The sequence below is a fragment of the Emydura macquarii genome, unplaced genomic scaffold (genome assembly GCF_026122565.2).
Source record: "Emydura macquarii macquarii isolate MOO-44397 ecotype Brisbane River unplaced genomic scaffold, CSIRO-AGI_Emac_v2 contig_312, whole genome shotgun sequence".
NCBI lineage: Eukaryota > Metazoa > Chordata > Testudines > Chelidae > Emydura > Emydura macquarii.
Genome location: NW_027130449.1, coordinates 8,984,875 through 9,007,735, shown reverse-complemented (window position 1 = coordinate 9,007,735; position 22,861 = coordinate 8,984,875). Strand labels below are relative to the sequence as shown.

At 46.1% G+C, this 22,861-nt stretch overlaps 1 protein-coding gene across 2 annotated transcripts; it reads left to right on the top strand.

The window, feature by feature from the left end:
• The first annotated feature begins 392 nt into the window (after nucleotides 1-392).
• SC5D (sterol-C5-desaturase) lies at nucleotides 393-14,493 on the top strand. Of its 2 annotated transcripts, none has more exons than XM_067564734.1 (5): nucleotides 393-561; nucleotides 3,897-4,114; nucleotides 5,167-5,299; nucleotides 8,694-8,794; nucleotides 10,443-14,493. In XM_067564734.1, the coding sequence occupies exons 2-5, from the start codon at nucleotides 3,905-3,907 to the stop codon at nucleotides 10,893-10,895; spliced, it is 897 nt and encodes a 298-aa protein (XP_067420835.1). In that variant the 5' UTR covers nucleotides 393-561; nucleotides 3,897-3,904; the 3' UTR covers nucleotides 10,896-14,493. The 2 variants fall into 2 exon arrangements, with proteins under 2 accessions (XP_067420835.1, XP_067420827.1); XM_067564726.1 differs by lacking the exon at nucleotides 393-561 and adding an exon at nucleotides 2,029-2,218.
• The last annotated feature ends 8,368 nt before the right edge of the window (nucleotides 14,494-22,861 follow it).

The window sequence follows — 22,861 nt, the reverse complement described above, 5'->3', positions numbered from 1 at the left end:
GGTCCTGTTTTATTGATGAGATCATTTTTAACGGGCTTTTTTACTGTAGTAGATTTGTGACCTGCAGTTGTTGGTCATGTTGAGTTTGGGTAGTATTTCCTTTGGGACTGGTCCAGCACCCACTGAAGTCATAGATTTAACTCCTGTTGACTTTAATGGTTCAGGATCAGGACTTTTGTTATTAGTAATGTAGCTTTATTTCCTGGTGAGCGATGCCTAGCACACATTTGGTTGTGATGGGGTGCACTCACCCAGCACTAGACAGGAAGGGGTTAACTCTGCCTTGGGGCAGCAGAAGCCATGCCCCCTCATCCTTACTTGGCATGCTTCAGGTGCCTCAGGAGTATAAAAGGGAGTAAGGTCGGCCAGCTCAGTCTCTAGAGACTGTGGGAGAGGAAGGATGTCTGCTGCAGGTGCTAGTCCCCTGGCTTTGGAAACCAGAGATGTTGAGGCCCTGGCAGTACCATGTATTTGAGGATGTCCCAGGGAGCTTGGAGCCACTGGAAGCTGTCTGACTGGGGAGACCCTGAAGATACCTGGACTATGACTGCAGGAATCATGGTAGGAAGTAGCCTGGAGAGGAATAGCCAGTCCTGTCAACAGTTAATGTGTTTTGGCTGGACCCTTGCTGATTTAGTGATGAGCCCATGTGTCACTGCCAGGGACCTAGGCTGGCTCCTAGTGCAGCAGGGTGGGTCTGGGTCCCCCCACCCTGGGTGGCAGCTCAGGGCAAGCCTACTGACAATGGCTGGTAGGCCATGCCCTGAGCAGCAAGGCAGTAAGCTATTGACTCTAGGTGCTTGGAGGGGGGGAAGACAAGGCTATTTAATAACATAAAGAGAATTCCCCTGTGACCTGGTTACTCAATTTTCTACTGTGGGCATTGCCACACCTTCCTCCTGATGTATCTGATCTAGGCCATCCTACAGTATCCTACTAGCTGGGACACTGGTCTGATCCTACATTTCCTGTGTTCATACCTAGCATGGCTTAACAGATGTTTCACATGTTGCAAAGTAACTTTCAGGGCCCAGGACATTTATGCAGGGTGCGAGTTGTCATTAGACAAACTCTAACTGGACCATCCAACTAAACACCCTAGAACCCCTTTTGGGAAACCAGGGGGGGTGAGCTGCTTAAAATGCAGACCAGATACACTGTGGCACAGGCCCAGTAATTAAGGTAAGCTAACTATACACACACTACACTGCATCTAACAAGTTAATGCTCGGTGCTTAGGCCTATCCAGCTAACATTTCCGAAGGTCAGGTGGCAATTATTTCCCAGCTGACCCAGAACTGGTTCTCCTTTCCTCCCCTCCTCCAGACAACACCCACTAGATCTAGTCTGGGTTTTTCTACAGCCTAGATTTGCACGGTAATCTAAACTCCCCAGAATGAGTCTTTTTTTTTTCTTTTCCAACTGGTTTTTCCTCCCAGCTATAGCTCGGAGGTGCCGGTTGTTACCGAAGCCCTCCGGCCATAGAGCTAACCCCCTGATCGTGGCCCTGTCTACAGAGAAGGGCAATTAAACTCTGCACTAGGCTTCCAAGGGCGGTTGTGCAAAACCTGCCCAGGGGGGTTCCCCCCTCAGGGACAGGCTAGGTTCACTTGGCCATGCGGGGCTAGGCTGCCCCTCTGCAGAGCCCCTTCCCCCCCTACAAGTGGCTGTTGCTGACACCCCCTCTAGCACCCCTCCCTCCTGGTCTGCAGAGGGGGAGGGCTCTCTGCCCCTCCTCAAGCACGGTGGCTGGGACGCCGGGGTGCAGGATAACGGGGCTGTTTCCCTAGCCTCGTCCCTCCTTAGCGGGCGGCTCGCTCTGCCTGCACGGCCCCCCACCTTCTCCCCCTGCCGCAGCTGGAAACGGCACGCGGCGCCTGCAGAGTCCCGCGCACCCAGCGCGCGCGCGCCACCCTGGCCCCGCCCACGGCTGGGCGGGCGGCGCGTGGCGCGGCGGGGAGGAGGCGGGACTCGCGGGGTGGGGTGGGGTGGGGCGGTCCTGCTGGCGCGTCCGCCCCCGCGCCTGCGTCACGCAACTGGCCACCACCAGCGCGCGCGAGCCCGGCCGGGCGCTGACGTCTCATCAGGCTACTGCTCGGCCACGCCCCCCCCTCCCCAGCCTACAGCGCGCGCGGACCCCGGCCCGGACAGAGCCGCTGCAGACTCGGGGGAGGGGGGCGCCCGGGTCGTCGGAGGGGAGGAGCACGGCCTGGGGCAGGTAGGAGACTGTGCGGGGGGGGGGGGAGCGGGGGTGCAGGCGCAGGCACTAACCCCCCATTCCCAGGTCAGCCCCTGTGTGTGTGTGGGGGGGAGTCACCCCACTGCATGCACAGCAGCGGCACGGATAGGGGCAGACCCTGTCCTCCCCCCTTTCCTGTATCCCTTTTGCATCCCTGCTGTGAGAAGCCCCCCCCCCCCAACACGTCGTTTGCACGGTCGCTGTTTGCACGAATAGATTTTTTTTAAAACCTTCTGGTTTTTCTCTTTTCGAAGTGGGCCGGGGCAGACACCGGCCAATTTTATTGCCTCCCCCTTTTAAAGAGCGGGCGGAGTCCGGCAGGGGTCTTGTCACCAGGGGGAAAGCGATTTTTTCATGGCTAAACCCACTGGTTCTTATGGGGCGAGGGTCACCCGTGAGCAATCAGCTACCGTCGGTGCGGCTGCAAACCCCTTCCTCACCTGGGTGATCGCTTTTCCCCCTGTCCTGCCTCCTTAGTGGAGCTCTTCAGAGTCAGGGGCTCATGGTCTGGCCCCTCTGCATGGTTTCATCTGTGCTGTGAAATGACTTGGTGAGCTCAGTCCAGGCTTATTCAGATGGTAAGATCTTTGCAGCAAGGATTGTCTTTTTGTTGTTCTGTTTGTGTATAGCATCTAACACAGCGGGGTCCTGGTCCACCACTGGGGTGCCAAGGCAGTACAACACAGGCAGGGGGTACCCGGGGAAAAACAGTGAAGGGAAGGCTGGGTGGCAGCCACCCTCTTCCTGCCCAGTCCCAGCTGGGAGGCAGGAGACAACCCCCTGCTTCCTGCTGGGTCCCAGCTTCCAGGTGGGAGCCCAGTAGCAGCCTCCTGCATCTCATGAGCTCGCAGCTGGGTGGCAGCCACCTGTGCCCCAGCTCTGAGCCGAAGGACAGCCTCCAGGGCTCCGGCATGAAGAGGGGCAGCAGCTGCCTGCCCACATACCTGCTTCCCAGCTGGTGTGGAAGCTGCCTCTGCCCTAGCTCTGAGTGGGTGGCAGTCGCCCACCTCCTGGGCTGGCAGCCAGGCAGCAGCCACCTGCAACTTGCCCAGGTGACAGCCCCCCTCTCTGGCTCAAAGCCAGTGCCCAGAAAACTTGTCAATTTCACTGCTCTTGCTGAACTGTGAAATTGACAACTGACAGCCCCAGATTTCACCAGTTACCCTCCTTCCCTGTCTCTCACCCCTTTGTCCTCTCAAATCTATGGCAAAAAATTTGGTGTGGCGCTTTATATTCCCCAGCATTGGCATGCCACTCAAAGCCTCCTAGCTTTGGCCAGCATCACCTCTAGCCCAGGTACACGCTTGAGTTGTGCACCCCTGATGTAAAGGTGGTAACCCCACCCACACTAGATCTGACATCTGTCATATCACAGCCTCTATACTCAGCCCTTTTTCCAACATATGGCTCACACTAGTCTATAAATATAAAATCTTGTGGAAAATTGAGTGTTGGGGTACTTATTAACACTTTCAGAAGTTAAGGGGTACTTGCTAGTTAAAAGGTTGAGGAGTCACTGTTCTAAGATGTACACTTAAACAATATACAATTATAGTAAAACACACTGTTTACAACAGTCAAGTGAAATTGTTCTTTGCTTTCGAAGGACATGTAGTTGAAATACATATGCAACTCTTTAACGCACTCTGTTTTATAGGTATAACAATGGATCTAGTCCTGAATTTCGTAGATGACAACTTTCTTACACCATATGTGTATCCAGTCACATGGCCAGAGGATGAGCCCTTCCGACAGATCATCAGTCTGTTTGTTGTAACAAATCTTGGGGCACTGATGCTTTATTTGTTCTTTGGAACATTGAGCTACTACTTTGTTTTTGATCACTCTCTGAAGCAACACCCCCAGTTTCTAGAGGTGAGCAGGATTTCCGCTTTATCCTAGAAGAATAACTTGCCAGTTGTGACAGATTGAACTTTATTTCAAGAATTCATTCCTTGCTGAATTAAGGCTAGATAGTCTTTCATAAGCCTTCAAATATTTGGATAGGATTCCAAAGATTTGTGATAAATCTTAAGAGGATCCACATGGACTCTAACTCTCTTGGGAATTCCATGCAGTCCATCCTAGAAGAGGACTAGATGCTTAAGTAACAATTTACAGTGTGTGTTAAAAGCACAGCACATACTACAGTAACTAACCCTCTCAATACCCCTGAGACAGGTAGGTGTCAGCATTTGATACCTGGAGAAACTGAGGCAGAATGAAGTGGCCCAAGACTAAATAGTAAATCAGTGGATGAACCCAGAATTAGATTTCAGGACTATCAGCTTCCTAACTGTGTGATAATTTCCTCCATAGCCTGCTGCCTTTCTATCAGAGAACCTTGAAATTGGGGGTGCTTTTTTGGTTATTACATTATGCAAACATGAAACTTCACCTTAAGATCAAAAGTATGAGTGGGTGGTAAGAGGTGGACTCATGATTATGAATTAACTTTTTTCTGCCTCCATACAGGGAGTGGACTAGCTGACTTCTTCAGGTCCCTTCCAGCCCAGCATTTCTGAGGCCAAACAATAGTTCTGCCAAAAATAGATTGGCAGGGAGGTTGTGTATTTAAAGGTAGAGAAGAACAGAGATCAAGGAACAAAGTGCCACTTCCTTGATGAGCAATATTGTGACTCTGCAGAGAGCTTATCAGCAGGACTGACTTGGCAGTGGATAATGTCTCTTATGAAAGGGCACGGTGGGGGAAACTCGATTCATGAGGGTCGTTAGGAGGATGGAACTCTAGGTCTAGTCTTCAGTATTGAGTGGGGTTTAACCGGTGTACTGAACTGGGTCAGAATCAGGCATGAAACTGGCAGTGCCTCTGCTCTTCCTGTTCTGCAAAAAAGTCACTGGTATTTTCATGAAGGCACAAATTTTTTTCTCTGGAAAAACTAGAATCTGTCTGCTTTTATATTTAGAATCAGGTGCAGCTTGAGATAAAGTATGCTATCCAGTCACTGCCATGGATCAGCATCCCCACTGTTGCACTCTTCTTTGCAGAGGTCAGAGGTTACAGCAGGCTTTATGACAACATTGAAGATTCTCCATATGGTAAGGAAATTACTTAAACTGTAAGCCCCTTGGGTCAGGGACATCTTGTTTGCACAGTATCTAGCACAATGGGGTCTAGTCCATGACTAGAGCTCCTAGGCCCTGCAGTTATACAAATAAATATTATACTTGGCATCCTAGTTATGTCCTTTCAGTTGCTAGCTCATTTCATTCTTCCCTCAATCTTTCCCTCTTAACTTCCCACTAGTCCAAGCTAAGGGGCCAGTAGGGATTAATCTCCTGCTACCCTCTTGCTCATACTGGTGAGGGGGAAGTTGGTTGTAATGTCTCGTCTTTTTCCTTAATTACATCCTGCCCAATTGATTGTCTGCTTTTAGTGAGAGAACATGCCTTAGCTTAATGGATACATTAATGAATCATTTAGGCAGCCTTTCAATTTACATAGTATGTTACACCTGTCTTCCAAAGCTGAGCTGAATTGTATGTTGCTTGAACAAAGGAACACAATGGCATGCTTTCTCCATCACATCTGAGGCTTTAACATTTTCCAAAAAAGAGTGTTCCTTCATAGCAAAGAACTTAAACAAAACCAAACCAGGTATCTAGGGGCATGTCTGCTTGGCGCTCTCACTAGTTCTCTAAAACAGCTGTGTAGATGTTGAGAGCCTTAACTCCCCCCAAGCCACAAGCCCTGCCCCCACCTCACCTCCCTGCAAAGCTCCAACCAGAACTGCAACATCTACACAGCTATTTTCAGGTTTGGGTGTGGGCTGGGAGATGCACTCAGAGGCAGTGTACACAAGCTCTAGGTTAGCTTGTAATGTGAGACATGAGCTCAAATTCATCTACTGCGCTCCCTGTTGCACATGCTTGAAAAGGCAGTATTAAGAAACAACAGAAAACGAAAGATTAACCTTGAACTCATGCAGCATATAACAAATTACACCATGGTGTCAAATGTTGCAAGGAAAGTTAGAGAAGCGCAATTCTCTTACAGCTATTACCTCCCCTGCATTTGATAACTGGCAAAATTAGAGATTTCGTCAGTCATTTGAGAGCAGAACTGATATTTTTTTTGTCCAATGCAGGGGGAAGGTGCTGGCTAGACAGCCAAGTGGGCTGGACTCTTCTAGTCACAGAACAGAGCAGCAGTGCAAATTCTCCTTCCTCCTACCAACGTGTTAATGTCTCAATCCCTCAGCCATCCTTAGGAGTCCTGGGAAAGTTCTGGCTCCAGGCCTCTTGCTTCCTTGGTCTCTGGGCTGAGACAGCCACCAAAGGGGGGCTAGTTACTAGTGGAGTAAGAACTAAACCAAAACCACCTTGGTTTCCTGAGCAGCCGTCCTATAGTCCGTGATATTAGAGCAGTACAGCCTTGTGTGAATTTCAGCTGCCAATCTGGAGATGAAGAGCTCTCTGTTACCAGTCCCCTAAACCAGCCTGTCCTCCATGCAAGCAGCACAGTCTCTGAGCTCAGTGCGGTTCTAGGCAGGGCTGGGGCCTTAATCTGAAGTACAACTGATGGGAAGAGTGCAAGCTTGAGGGATCAGCAGTTCTAGAGCCTCAAACTTCCTTATTCATCAGGAGTGCAAATTATTTAGCTTAGACTTATTGTGACTCTGGGCAAACTAGGTTTCTCTCCCCTTCGTACTTGGCTTTCCTTAAATCCGGGTATATCTGCACCACTAACGAAGGTGTGACGGTAGTGGAGGTAAACTGTGCAGGCCACTGCACATCTAGGCAGTGCTGCTACATCACTACCACTGTTAGCCACATAGGCTTCAGTGCAGGCTAGCTGCTCAGCGCAAGCTACCTAGGAACCAGGAGTATATAGTCCGGTCACTGGCTTCCACTGGCACCTATTACTGTCTTCACTGCTGTTGTTCCCCATACTAGCTAGATTAAAGCTGGCATGGGTATGCCTGGCCATGCTGCAACCTCACCTTCATTTGCTGTGTAGACCTAGATCCTGACAATTCCTTTGACTTCAGTAAAGTTGTTCCTGATTTACACCACTCTAAAGGAGAGGAGAATTGGGGTCCTCGATGTCTACACCCTCTTCAAACCTTCCCTGAAGAGCAGCTTGCCTTTATTTTGTCACATGCAGACGCTAGATGTTCAAGCACAAATGGCTACTTTGCACATGCCATGTATATTTCTTATTCCTCCTGTTTGCGCATCCGAGAGCTAAACCTTACCCATCACTATTCTTAGTGACACTGATGGCCTAAACAATTCTCTCAAATAGATCTTAATTCTGCTCTCTAGTGGCTCATGCAATCTTCATTTCTTTAGATACATTCATAAAAAACCTCCCTGAAATTAAACCCATAATGTAGACATTCTTCTGTTAGTGCTGTACAAACTTAAGGGCATAATTAAGAGTTACCTTAAGTTCAACACACTGTACGGCTTTTATTTACTGCAGTAGAGAAAATGGGACCCCAGTCAGAGAGAACACTTGGGTAGATGCTAGTCATGGTGCCTTTCTGTGCAAGTTAAAGCTTTCAGGGCAGCCCACAATTTACATTTTTGTAAAAGCTCCTTTTTATAAAACCAGTTTCATGCATGTTATTCCCCCCAGTGGAAACACTTGCATAAACACTCCCCTGCAGAGCTGCAACAGAGTGCAGCACTAGGAATTGACCATTGATGTTATGGAAATGCCTGGACACCCCAGTTGGGGACCAGTTCCCATTGTGGTAGGCACTGTACAAATGCATAACAGATGGCCCCATCCCGAAACGCTTACAACCTAAGTATAAGAAAAGAAAAAAGGTGGCTGCAACAGAGATGGGAGCACAAAAACAATGAGACTTCACTAGGTTTCATTGTCCAGGTGACACATACAAAATGTAAACCAGCAACAAAGTAAAGAGTTGTAGCTTTCAGTTTGATGGTGTCAGGGCACTGATTTATCATGAGCTTCTGCAAACTAGAAGACTCAGCCTAACTGGAGTCTCTCTTGGATGCCTTTATGTAATCTGTGTTCTGTTTCCAAAGTGAGAACAAAACACACTGTCTCTTGTTGCTTCCTGTCTCTGCATGCTTTTCAAAAACATCCTACATTTCTATTTGTTGCAATATGCATGTCTGTGGTACTCCTGTGTTTTTGGGGGAGGGTGATAAGATGGCTTCATTTTGTTAATGAGCAAGTGCTGAAATCTTCTCCATTAGGTTCAGTGCAGCATTTTAAAGTCTAAAAGCAATCAACTTTTCACTGGTAAGCATCACTGCACCGGTACTGTGCAAATCCTGTTTGGCGGTTCTTGATCTTTAAAACCTAAATGATTTATCCTCAGAACAATGAGAAATGCTGCAAAAAGTGCTTATAGATGTTCCTTGTAGCTTCTCAGACACTTTTCTCACAATCTTGACACTGATCTAACTGTCTGTAATATTTTAATCCTAAATGAAGTCTCATTTTTCCTAGGATGGTTTGGTGTAATCCTTAGCATGCTCTCTTTCCTTTTCTTCACGGACATGTGCATTTACTGGATTCACAGGGGCCTGCATTACAAACTTGTGTACAAGGTATGAGCAGTGATACTTTTGTGGGTTTTTTCCAAGCATGCTAGAGTTTAGAACAACTTTGTAAAACTAGTCCCCCAGAATTTTTTTAAAAAGGGGAGGCAGTTGCCAGGAGCGTCTGAGTAAAGGATAGATGAAGATTTTTGTCTAGTGTGGTGTATTTTAATGGCAGTTGAGCAAGACTGCTTTAAAATGTAATGGGACTTCACTGGGTGTCGGGTTTCACTATAAATACTAAGGTTCTCGAAGAGAACTAACAGCTCAGAGGGCTGGGAGGCTAGGTGACTTTAAGCCACCCTGGTGCCTACCTGGCCCTGGGCTCCTCCAGGGGTGGGAACCATGAGTCTAAGACAGGGCAGTCTCCCCAGGCTGCCCTATTTGTGGCAACCCTGCTCAGAATCTACATGCTGCAGCTCTGCTTTGATGCACCCTTCCCAGCCCTGTCCCAGGGATATCCTTCATGCTGGGCTTCGCAAGGCAGGATCCTCTGAGGCCAGACATGGGGTTGTCTTTCATAGCTCCTGTGCTGGAGGAATCCTTCCTAGGCTGGACCAGGACTTCTAGAGCTCTCTTGCACTGCTCTGGCAGCAGAGAAGGGCTGGGATGGGGGTGAGGTGCTCTCCCCCTCTACTTCGGTTGCACACTTTCTTTCAAGATTGACATTCTGAACTGTAATCCTCCATGCCGATAAAGGATGTAGGCCTCAATTCATCAGTTCACACACATGAGTTATGTCAGAGGATTACTAGGGGTGCCTCACGTGCTTAATCCCTTGCAGACCAATGGAAGTGAAGGTTTTAGGTTTCAGCTCGTGGTCTGAGCTCAGGCACTGGAGCCAGGAGCCTCTCAGAATTCTCCCTCTGGCCTAGGCTAAATCACATCCTCTTTCTGCCTCGGTTTCCTTATTGGTAAATGGATCCTAACTTAATCCACAGGGAGATAGTTAGGGTTGCATGTAAAGATTATTGGGGGGTGAAAAGTACTGTCATGATAACACCCCATTGACTGAAGTGACATCTTTCCACTGACCTCCATGGCCTTCAGATCAGGCCCTAAGAGCATAACATGAAGATATTTTATTTTAGTCTAGCATAAGATGTTTTTCTTGTGGCCCTGGTGGTAGTCAGTCACCCTGACTCATTAACACTGGAAATCTTAAATTCCCTGGGTCTCAAACTCTGTATCCAAAAGGTCAGATTAAAATTACATTGATCTTTGCCGGAGTGATGTTTAAATGCAGCAAATGGCAGGGTGGTAATTATGCCCTTTGGGCCTGCTTCCAGATACTGCACTTTTTTGGGGGGTGGGGGGGAGGAATCTGCACAGCAGCTAGACTCTGCTCACTAAAAATAGCAGTGGGGTCACAGCAACTCGTGTGAGCTGTCAGAGTACAAACCACTAAGGCTTTCTCTACATCCTTGGGTAACTAGCCCAAACTGTTGCCACACTCCATTTTCAGCACCCAAGCTGGAGCAGAGCTTGCATGTGTCCTCTGTCTACCATGTGTCCGTTTACAAGCTGAGGTACATTGCAGTTAGACACCTTCCTAGTCCTATGGAAGGTAGTGTAGACCGGAGATGCCAGACTGAAGCCCAGATTTTTTTTTGCCCTGTTGAAATCTAGGCACTAACTCTATTCTCTCCTTCCATAGCATCTGCACAAGCCCCATCATCGCTGGAAGGTTGCTACGCCCTTCGCAAGTCACGCTTTCCACCCCGTGGATGGCTTTCTGCAGAGTATTCCATATCACATCTACCCTTTCCTCTTTCCTCTGCACAAGGTGACCTACTTGGGTCTCTACGTTGCTGTCAATGTCTGGACCATCTCTATTCATGATGGCGACTACCGTGTCCCAGGTTTCTTGAAACACATTATCAATGGCTCTGCCCATCACACTGATCATCACTTATACTTTGATTATAACTATGGTCAGTATTTCACACTCTGGGATAAAATCGGGGGGTCCTACAAAAGCCCCACATCCTTTGAAGGGAAAGGGCCACATGATTATGTGAAAAAGCTGAAAAGAGGAGAATTAGCCAGTATTAAAAATGGCCATCTGAACGAAGAATGGGAGAATGAAGACAGTCTAAAGGATAAATAGATCTCCTCAAGCCAATCGTAAAAACCCCTGACTTTTTTTAGAAAAAACCTACTTGTAACAGAGGAAGGGCTTTCTTTACATCATTCTTGGGATGCAAGCATTTTAGGTGCTCAGTAGGGTTAAGAAATGTAATACAGTCCCATAATGGGGACCTTTTATGGTGAGGGTGAAAAGCATAAGATCAATGGAACATCTAATGCTGATGCAATAATAAGGTTGTCCACCACACTTCATGCAAATGTCAGTGCATTGAAATTGGGAGTGCATTTTCTAGCATAATACATTAGAGCCTAAGTCAGCATGTAAATTCTGCCATAACAGCTGTAACAAGATAGCTTCTGAGTATAGCAAAGAGTTCTCCTGACAGTACCGTTGGCTGAGTGTACTTAAAAGGAAAATTCTTCCTTTTTTCAAGGAAAACCTTACCTTGTATTGACTAAGGTATGATTTGTGTGTGGAATGTGGCAGTACACATTTCTGCATAGACATACCTGTTTAATGAAAAGACACACGTTTTCCAAAATTACTTACCTAGTTAACTTAAAGCTTTGGATAAAGTAAAAACCATCTGAATCAAAACTGAGCTGATGTTGTTCTGGTAGAAACTTGGTGCATTTTAAAATAGGAAGATCAGACCTATTTTTAATAAAATGTTGAATGGTCTGACTTGATCAATGCATTGTTTAGTTAACTAGAATGTGTTTCTTTGAGCTGCCAAAATTTATATTGCCTTATACTTGGGCTTAATGAATTTGAAAGAATGAGCTCCCATCTATTTTCTCTAATGGTTAAATAGAACCTCCTTTGAACAACATAACAGCCTAACTTTTTGCATGTTTGTGTGTTAGCCTTGTTAGCTAATAGCATTTGAGACAACTGAAGTAAAAGTAACTGCTCTATTACATTATAATCCAATATCTTTATTTCCCCAATCAAATCCTGTGGAGGGACATTGTACAAAATAAGTCCAGGAACTTCAGATTGTAAAATATTGAAGGCCTCTTGGAAGAACAAACAAGGTAATTTCTCTAGCTTTAGACGTGTAGCATAAGGAATTCTCTCCTTGTGAAATTTTTCTCAAGCCTAGTTTTTGTAAATCTTTTGACAAATATTTAATTCCTGTGGAAATCAGTTGGTGGCTAGAAATCCTCTGGTAATACTGTATCCTTTTTTGAAGGAAGGGGAACTTAATGGTAGCCACTGTTTTCTGAGAGGTGGAGAAATACAGCCTGCTGTTAGCTTTCCTAAATTGTATTGTGAAGTGAATGTTACCATTTGTTGTATTGGCTTTCTATTTGAAGTTTGCTCTTTTGACTTGTTTTTTCCCTCCCCCTTAGTGTTTGACATGGTTACTTTGGAGGACTGACTAAGCAAAATATTTGTCATGCACTACGCTACACATCAGTTTTGATTAGAACCTCTGTTATAGTTCCTGAAAACAGGGTCAAGAGCATCTGTTCCATTTTACAATTCTCAAACAGTTTAAATGTTAGGTGGTTGGTTTTTCTTAACTAAGTTATGGAAACTGCTTCTTTTAAAAGCTCCTTACAAGATCTTAAAGCGTGATTGCTTCTAATAAAGCTTACTTTGCACACACACTTTCCTATCAGAAGGAGAGCGATGACGAGTTGTTTGGTTTTTTCCCCTGCTACAAAGCAAGAGTCATCTAGAATCATAAAATAGAAGGTGCTATCATGCACCACTGGAGTTCCAGCATGCTTTGGTTGTAGAGGAACTGTCTGAAGGGGGAGCAGCATAGACTGAGCCTTCCAGGCAACAATGCTATAGAGTTGCCTCAGGTCCATGGTTACTATATTTTGGAGGATAATACTGTGAAACTTGCAGTCCTGGCTTCCCCCTTCCATGATCAAATGTGTAGAAGAGACGCATGGTGGCTGAACCCTGCTCACTTAAGTCTCATCCCCTCCTGGCAGTGGAGCCAAGAATAGAAGAGAGCAACTAGGTGGCAGAGGTTTCAGCCTCCCCAGGCTCTCTGCACTTCCCCAGGCCAGCTGCAGCAAGACAACCTACCCAGCTGTGCTGCCAGGGGCTTGAACCCCTCCACGGTCTGTGGGGGCTTCAGCCAGGAGTCTGATATGCTGCTCAGAGAGAAATAGCACAGTGCCTGCGCTATAGAGCTCTTAGAGGTAGCTTCAGCTAGCCTGAGGTGAGAGGTTGCAGGCATGCACCAACGCTATTGCTCATCACTACCCCTCTGCAGCAGAGCACAATGGGGGGAGCATATTGGGGTTTGGTGGGTGAAGTGCATTAATTATTGCACCTGAAGTCATGTGAGGCCTTAGTCTTGTCTAGTGCCTCCAACTCCCTGTAATACATCCAGTAGCAAGATGAGCTGGAGTTGTAAGATAGGCAGAGAGCAGAACACGTCATTTGAGAAGTAAAATCTTGCTGTGATCATGCAGAATCTTCTCCGTGCCTTTTCACCTCCTACACCATATGGGTCACAGTGCCTAGAGGGGTAAGTTGTAGGGCTGGCTACTGAAAAAGCACTTCTAGAATACACAGGGGAAGTGAAAATATTGATTTGCAAAGTCCCCTCCTCCTCTCTTTTCCCCCCCCCCCCCCCCCCCCCCCCAGAAATCAACTGGCTGTTATACTGCCTTAAAGGAAAACAAACTAAGATATCTAGGGCTTGGTTTTTACAGGGATGCTAAACAGCTGCAGCTCCCACAGACTTCAGCTGAAACTCAGTCCTCTGCCCCGTTCACAAATTACCTCCAGTGATGCAAATGCACAGAATGCAGGTAAAGATCTGCAGTTAGGGCATGGAGTAAAGGGATGATCAAAGTAGAAAAAAGTATCAGTCCTTATGAGAAGGCTGTTCTGACAAGGTGAGCTTGTTCACTAAATGCTATGCATTGCTGGCTATTGGTCTCCATAAACTAAAAATACTAAATATGGTAGGAGCAGTGGGTGAGGAGGGGAGCAAGCAGGTCAGCAGAGATGGTAAGAGAAGGGATAGATGGGAGTTGCATGGAGAGAAACACACTAACAGCAAAGAAAGGAGAAATCTTTAGCGCATCAGTTCCTAACCTCTTTGGGCAACGCTACCCCATTCAATGGACTAAGACTTCATCTCTGGGACGGCTTCCTTCCAAGATGAGACGCTCCACAGGGTGTAGAAGCCTCTGGGAGTTGACTGAGGCAGGCATTTTGCACACCAAAGGCTGCAAATTAAAGCAAGGATGGGGGAGTCTTGCCTACCAGTTGGTTGGAGCCTCTGGCTTGCACTGTTCTCCAGCTCAGATTTGGGAAGGCAAGGGGGTAAGAGGGTGAGTGTACAGGGGTGGTCAACCATTTCCAACTTCCGAACAAAGCCTCCAGGCCAGTCCCTCACAGTTTTCCAACTGTATCTATGATAGTAGCTATTGTAAAGCAGTTGTGCAGACCTTTACCTCCTGAAAACTAGAGCGACGGAGCAGAGAGGCAGAAGAGGATTCATAGTATGTTGTGTAAAAATATGTGTTCTTCCTGTACAAAGGTGGTTTTGAAAGGAGTGGTTGCAGACCAGTGTGGATCTGTCTTCAGTGCTAATGTTTTCTGAACAAGTAATAAAGTCTGCATTTTAAAATCTAAACGTGCTATGGTTTAGTCACTCACTTTACAAGCTCTCTCTATCGTCCAATGATGATTTGTAGAAGAAACTGTCCCTGCACCAAAAGTTAGTGAACATAGTAAGCAGCGACTGCCCATTTCCTATCGAGCCATTATTAGTGCTTGCCTTCTGTGATTTGACACAGGGAGTTGAACAAGTGTACGTGTTCTGGTTGCGTCAGAATGAATAAAAAGAGTGTATGCTTTCTTTAAGGGCCAATCCTTCAAGGCCCTGAGCAGTACCGTTCAGTACTTGGTAGGCTTAGACACTGAAGGACATTTTGCGTCTGTAAAGCACCATTGCACACCTGTGGTGCTCTAATAATAGAGCTGAGAGAATACAGAAAGGAATTTTACAGAGGATGGTTATCTCCTGCAAGGCGGGATACTAATAAAATACATAAAAGCAAGACCTCATCCTAATGGATCATAGTGTCACTATAAAACCTGTAAGACTTTACTGAGTCCTCAGTCCACTACATCTGCCTACAGGTTACAGCACAAGATAGAGAAGATCAGCACGAATGTCAGCCTTGCCTTCTAGTGCCCTTTTGCATGTAAGAGATTGAAATGTAATTTAGTGCTTGTGAGAGAGGCCAGACTGATACCCCCAATGACTGCAGCTCTCTCTAGTCAAATGAAGAACTGTGTGGCCAGTGATAGCAATGTGGCTCCAGCCTGAGTGGGAGGAGCTGTACCATCACAAAGGGTGAGAGGATGACCTTGTTTCCCGGCCTTAGCCTCAGATTGCCCATTGTCACGTGGACACCTGCTCACTCACTTCCGAGACCAAACGCATTCCTCAGTTCTACCATTAGTCACTTAAGGCAGCCGGTCCTCCTCCTCTTTAAACGTTTCGGGCCAGATTTTGTAAGGTAGGGAGGCACCTAAAGACGCACATAGATGTCTAATGAGATTTCACAAGTGCCTAAGCAAGTTGAGGTGCCTAAGTTCCATTGATGTTGAAATCAATGGGAGTTAGGCACCAAAGCTGCTTCGGTGCTTTTGAAAACCTCAGTAGGTATGCCTATGCATCTTCGGGCAGAAGGTGCTAGAGATGGCCCGCACGATGCTGGCCATGTCAACTCCCTTTAGATTAGCAGCCACAATGATGGTCCTTTCCTTAAAGTCCCCTCTACCGGCCTGTTCTCACAGCTTAGCATGTTGTCCCTTCCGCTCTACCAAGAATTCCTGCTTCTGTGGCCTGTTGGTCTGCTTCTTGCACAAGCCGCTTGGGGCCGTGCACTTTGTGCATGGAGCTGATTTGCAAGACCCCGCTGCTCCTGTCCTCCTTAAACCCGTCCTTCCAACCTACTTCTTCAGTGATGCCTCCAGAAATTAGCAGCTGATGGGGGACCAGGCCAGTAACAATCCAAAGATCATTCGTATTGACAGAGTCAGATAAAGTGACTTGTAACACGCTAGCTGTGCACACAACTCGTCCGTACCACCTCATGCTCCTGTCTCTAGTATCCTCATCCTCTCTACTCCATGCCCCTCCATCCTGTGTTCCACCCCACTTATTGTGTCTGATTAAAATAGACTAAATTCTTTGAGGCAGGGGCTGTCTTTCACTCTGCTTGTATAGCAGCTAGCACAATGGGCCTCCAATCATGATTGGGTCCTCCGGGCACCATAAAAATATGCATCCCACTTTATGCGAGGGCAAAAGCTTAGGGCGGGTGCCAAGGCAGCAAGCCATGGCATAGTGAATGATCATCAGAGGTCTTTGTTGACACAGGATCCCCTGGCTGGGACTTTTAATGTGACCGAGCGTCCCTGGCTACCCTGGAACTAGGGAGATGCACTAACGCCAGTTCTCAGACTTCTTAACTCTCCACGTTTTGGCCTACAAATGAGGATTAAACGGTAATGCAAGACTGTCCGGACTAGCCATCTTTTGGCTGAACAGGTTTAATAGGAGCAGGGTTATTATTTGTGTGCAGTAGTGACTAGAGGGCCCAAGCAAGATGAACCTCCTCATCTTAGGTGCTGTGCCTACACCCCATAAGAGACAGTCACTGTCCTGAAAAGCTTACAATCTGCACAGACCAGATTGACACAGGGTGGGAGAAAAGTATAATGATCCCCATTTTACATAGGAGAAATGGAGGCACAGAGAGATTAAATGATTTAGCCATGGTCATCTAGGGAGTTTGTAGCAGAGCTGGGACTCAAACCCACCTCTCTTGAGTCATAGCTGAGTGCCTTGAGCACAAGTCCATCCTTCCTATGCTTTTTATGGTCATGAGTGGAAGGGTCATGTGCCATATGGAGTCTTACGGAGTCTAGTCTTCTCAATACACAGACGCATAATCTCCATTCATGTTCAAGTGAGAGCCGGGTACGGATCCCAGAAAACATGCCATCATTCCAGAGTGGGACAAGTGAAAAATTAAACAGGGCGACCACAATTTCACCAAAGCCAAAGGCCAGTTCAGGGACTGAATTGCCAAAAAATAGAAGCTCCTCCTATGAAAATGAAAACCCCTTTAGCACCTGCCTTGGAGCGATGGCTGAAGCTTTCTGTGTCTACAGTGGCAGCACTCATCCAAGTCGAGGTAGCTGTGCACCAGCTAGTTAGCCATTAAGTCAGTGGCACATGACCTTTTCCATTCTAAGACACCGCTCACCTTGGGATCTCCCTTGTCCTATCTAGCTGGCACTTCCCTCCCCCTAAATGAGATTGGAATAGCAGGAGGGTTATAACCCCCCAACACCTGTTTGTGACCCACCCCACCCCCAGGTTGGAAACTCCTGAGGTAAGTGATCTACCCAGTTCCTAGGGAAGCAGCCATCCAATTCCCAGACTGACACAAGTTGCTAGTCTTAGCACAGGCACCAAGAAATGAATGGGCCAGAGAGACCAAACTGCCTTCATGGCTAGAGGTGAAGCACGTTGATGCGACGTGCGGGGAAAGCTTGTGCTATTGCTGCCATGCTGACTCAGTCTCCAGGGATATCAGCCTCTGTTGACTTGCTCCAGCCAAATTCACAGCCCTCTCTTCTCCCCTTGCTGTTCCCTGAACTCATCTATAGCACTTTGACACCATGGCGCTATATAAAATCCTTAGGGACTGCTGGTTTCTTTTCTCTCTCTTCTCACAAGGTCACCACTGTTCATAGCAAGAGCCTTCTCCATTAGCACACCTACTGTCTGTATTTCTCTGGCTCACATGGATTTCATACCTCTTCTAAAACATCTCTTCTCCCTTGCCTCTGCGCCATTATTCCTCTCTTATGGGGCTAATATTTAATACTGCTGTTTAATTTCAGAGTGGGATAGGGGGCTGCACAAGCATTTGCCATACAAAATCCTGTCGTGCATTTTTCTTGCAATTTCTCTGGTTGGGTTTATTTAAATTGAGCAGCTACCAAGCAAGGACTGTAGATGGTGCCAGCTAGTTTCCTCGTGCTCCGTTAGTAACCAAAGTCAACTAATGAACATGGCATATAGATTTGCGAGCAGCATGTCACATCCACTATGCTGGATTCAAGTGGGAGATCCCCAGTACGGACAGGCAGACGGGAACAAGACGGAAGGCTGCTAAATCACAAAAGAATAGCCTCCAAACTTGGTTTCCAGACCCAACCTTTTCACATCCCAGCACAGCTGTGCCGCTGGAAAGACACACAGGCCCCAATAAAACTGCCCCTCGCCCTGCTTTTTCTTACCGTCTTGTGGCTCTGCCAAACTAAGAGTAGGGGACAATTGTGGCTCTGCCAAAGAATTGAGAGCAAAAGAGAACAGATCCAAAAAGCTGGGAAGAAAAGGTGTTGGGGAGACAAGTATGTCTCTGCTGAAAGATTCAGGCGTACACACTGTGATGCTGGCTGGATTAGGGGACCATTTATGATACTATTTAACACCAATATTTCAAAATTACAATACTTCATATGAGATAGGCCATGTCAGATACCGTTAAAAAGGTTATCATTTGCTAAGTATGATGATATTGTTTATGTTCATGTGTTATATGTGTATTGGAAGTTATGGATATGTTTGATGTATCTGTATTTCAACTTGTGCTGTGTTTCTGGGCGACTCCCCAGACAGGATGGTAGCACCAATAAGCTGCTTAATGGCCCATTAAGAAAACTCACAGGTACAATGGACCCAGGGGGAGAAGCCAGGGATACACCTCATGAGCCATCAGGACTTACTCATGTGATCCTAGACTCCCATCTTATTTCTGTAAATTTCCACAAGCAGCATGGAAAAAGCCAAGGGACATAAAAGGCAGCTGCATACCATCTATTCTGTCTTCAGTCATTCAGACTTCACCTATCTTTGGATCAACTCATCTACAACTGAAGCTGTGAATCAAAGGACTGAGATCCATCCAGATACTGGATGTACACCAGAGGGACTATACAAGTCTGCAAATGCCACAATTCTAGTGGAAACCTGATACATAAGGACTTTCCAATCATTTGTATGTATTTGATTGCTTTAGTCATTTAACATTTCTCTTATAGTTTCTTTCCTTTTATAATAAACCTTTCGTTTTAGTTACTAAAGGATTGGCTGGCAGCGTGGTATTTTGGGTAAGATCCAAACTTATATTGATCTGGTGAAGTGGCTGACCCCTTGGGGTCAGGAAAACCTTTTTGGTAAAGAGCATAGAGTTTCATATAACTTATTTCTTTACTGGACCTAGTAGCCGATTGGGAGCCAGAGACTGAAATGCAGTAAAGGGGGCTGTGTATATTTTGTTTTAGCTTCTTGAAAACCAGTGTGGGGAATCAGAAGCACTGTTGGTGGCTGGTTGGGAAGTCTGACTTCAGTGTCACTCACCAGTGCTGGGAGAATCTGCTCCCCTTTTGCAGCCTGCCCTGCCCTTGGCATTTGCAGGCGGTCTGCCCTAGGCACGGACGGCTCACACGCACAAATAGATGCTTGAATTATTTGCTCTGTGCACACACTTGTATTGTTTGCTCACTGTTCCATGGTAATCATGGACTGAAAAGGAGATGACACCATTCATTTTAATATGGAGGGTGCACTGGAGTACTAGTGTGACTCAGGTCATTACTTGAATTGCAAGGTACTCACTGTTATTATTTGTATTACAGCAGTGCCTAGGAGATTGGCATTCTGCTAATTATTGTACAAACACATAGTAGGAGACAGACCTTGTCCTTAAGAGCTTACAGTCTAAATAAACAAAGCAGGCAAAAGGAAGGAATGCAGAAGCAGAGAGAGAAAGGAGATGACTTGTCCAAGGTCACAGAGCAGGCCAGTGACAAAGCTGGCAAGAGAAGCCAGATCCCAGTTCAGTGCTCTAGCCACTAGACTATACTGCTTGTTAGACCATTTTTTTATTATTTTCATGCTGGGTTGAATGACATCATATTCCAAGAGTGACTAGATGAAATTCTCTGGTCCGTGTTATACAGAGGGACGCACTAGATGATGTAAAGGTCCCTTCTGGAATTTAAAAACAACCCAAAAACTATGAATCAATTAACATCTCTTGAGTCCAAACCAAAACACCTGCCTGGTTTCTTGTTAGTTCATCCATCTGGCTCATCAGCAGGCCATTGAGCTGGCACTCAGCACGCCCAGGCTGCCCATCTGGCAGGCTACTGAGGAACTAGTACCTGGCTAGCTGCCATGGAGCTAGGAGCCCTGGAAAACATGGCAGCTGTGGTCTGAAAATTGACATAGTTCCCACTGAATAGTAGCTCTGAAACTGACCAGACCATTGCTAACTGATTGCAGTCAGACATCTCAGGGAACATACTGAGTTTTGGAAACATTTCGATGTGTTCAAAAACACAGTATTATGGGATTTTCGGTCAGTGAACATTTCTGATTTTTTTGGCTTTTTGTACCGATTTGGGACAAAAAATATTTCCGCAAACAAAAATTTTCTTGGAACTAAAATTCAGTTTCTCAGCCAGCTGTAATTAGAACCCCTCAGACTTCATGCAATTTCAGATACCAACTTGGCTTCTCTAGTTCATTGTCAAGCAGCTGAAGCCTGACTAATTCCAAACACAGAGGTGCTCTGAGGCAACTGGGTGACTCTGTAATCAAGGCCCGCAACAGAAGGCATGAACTACAAAACCAGTCGCCTACACCTGCGTGTGGGATGAAGCTGATGTTTGTGCAGTGCATTGAAGATTCATAGCACTATTTACATGCTAAGTATTATGTTTCCCCTTCTTCCGCAGCGACCGAATTAATTATCTCCCCACTGGCCCTCCCCAAATATAAACATTAAAATTAAAAAGTAGAAGGGATACCCTGAAATTGGGCCATATACTTTTAACTGCCAAAACATGGAGATGGTCGATGCATCAACCACAGTAATTCTTAAGTTTATGATGTATATCTAGAGCGCCACAGGCTACAATTCCCTTCCTGTTTTATAATTAAACATACTTCTTTAAAGTGCTGGATTTTGCTGATGCTGAAGCTTATATATCATGGCTTTAGGAAATTACAAGCTATGGTTTTTCTTCCTTTTGTTATACCCTATATCACAGGCATTTGCTCTCTCCTCCAGAACACTTTTATTTTGCTGTTCTAATTCCTACACGCTATCAGACCACATCCTTTTCACAAGCCGCTTATTAGCTGGTGCATAGAATAGACTGGAAGTTGGTTTAAAAAAATAACAATGGTTTTGGGCCGAGCCACAAACTCCCTTTATGTCTAACCTCTCTCCCTCGCCGAGCAGCAGTATTTAAAATATTGCTATACAGTACAATACATCGATTATAAAGGATGCCCTCTTTCAAATTCAAAGTGCATTTGAGGGGATCCAACCCAGCCAAAAAAGAGAGGGGGACCCAGAAAATATTTCTAAAGGTCAGAGGGAGATTTAGGGTGATCTTTGAAAGAGCGGATGTTAAAGGAAAACTGGAGTTGTTCTACGTGTGTATAATTAAGGTGTGCATGTGTTAATTGTTAAATACCTGTCTGTTAAGTACACTAAGCTCCAATGTTAAGCACTAGCTCCAATGCATAATCAAATGACCTTACCACACAATTCTGTTTCTTTGAAGGAGATCAACATTCTGGATCTATTTATGCCAAAGATCTATATTTCCTGCTAGCTAAAATGTACTGGCACCTCAAGTACTGTAAAGTACTTGCACCTTTATTTCCGTGTATAAATATGCATACAGGTTGCTGTGCTGCATCTGTTTTACATACATATCTTATAGAAGGAAATACACATTTGATTACTATACAGCAGCAGGATGAAAATCGGCCTCTTAAAAATTCATGCATTCACAATACCCAAGTTCTACATCTCCAAGGTGCCGTCATCTCTTGCCATCGACAATGAGACGCACATGGGCGGATCCCTGCACCCATACAGTGCTCCACGGACTTCAGTGGGATTCGGCACTGGCACACGGGAGCTGCCCGTACATATCTCATGCCAGGGATTTGCCCTCCAGTGGCAGGATAAAAGACTGGTGATATATGAGCTGTGAGGATGGCTGCCAAAACCAGGCACAAAGAGGAGGTCTTGAGTACAGCCAGGACTGACAAACAATGCTAGCTTCAATGTAATCTGCCAATTTATATGCAGCCAGTGCAATTAGGACCTGATCCAAAGCCCATTGAAGTAAATGGAAATCTTTCCACACATCTCAGTGGATTGGTCCTAACTACAAGACAGGCAAAATATGGTCACACAGTTGCTCAAGACCATGGAGATGCATGGATTATAGTGGATTATAAACTGAATATGAGACAACAATGGGATGTGAAAAAGGCAAATGTCCTCCTAGAGCATATCAACGGGAGTGTCACGTGTAATTGTCCCGCTCTGCTCAGCATTGGTGCCCTGTGTGCAGTTTTGGGCACCACACTTAAAAAAATGTTGTGCACAAGTTGGAGGGATTCCAGAGGAGAGCAATAAAAATGACGAGAGGTTTAGAATATAGGACGTATGAGGACAGGTTGAAAGAACTGGACCTGTTTAGTCTAGAGAAGAGAAGGCAGAGTGGGGATCTGGCAACAGTCCGCAAATACGTGACATGTTATCTTCAAAGGGAGAGTGATCAATTATTCGCCATGTTCCCCGAGGGTAGGGCAAGAAGTTAATCAGTTTAATCTGCAGCAAGGGAGATTTCGGTTAGATAGTCGGAGAAACTTGCTATCTATAAGGATAGTTAAGCACTGGAACAGGTGACCTCGGAAGGTTGTGGAATCCCCGTCACTGGAAGTTTTAAAGAACAAGGTAGACAAACTTCTGTCAGGGACGGTCTGGGTACACTTGATCCTGTCTCAGTGCAGGGGAATGGGCTAGGTGACCTCTTGAAATCCCTTCCAGCCCTACATTTCTATGATTCCCATGCCCAAAAGGGGAATTACAGGATCTGAG

Excerpts from the sequence above, each read along its gene's own strand:
- SC5D (XM_067564734.1), top strand. The coding sequence starts at position 3,905 with ATGGATCTAGTCCTGAATTTCGTAGATGACAACTTTCTTACACCATAT. Across the intron at positions 5,300-8,693 it reads CATTGAAGATTCTCCATATG|GATGGTTTGGTGTAATCCTT; the intron begins GTAAGGAAATTA and ends CATTTTTCCTAG. Across the intron at positions 8,795-10,442 it reads ATTACAAACTTGTGTACAAG|CATCTGCACAAGCCCCATCA; the intron begins GTATGAGCAGTG and ends CTCCTTCCATAG.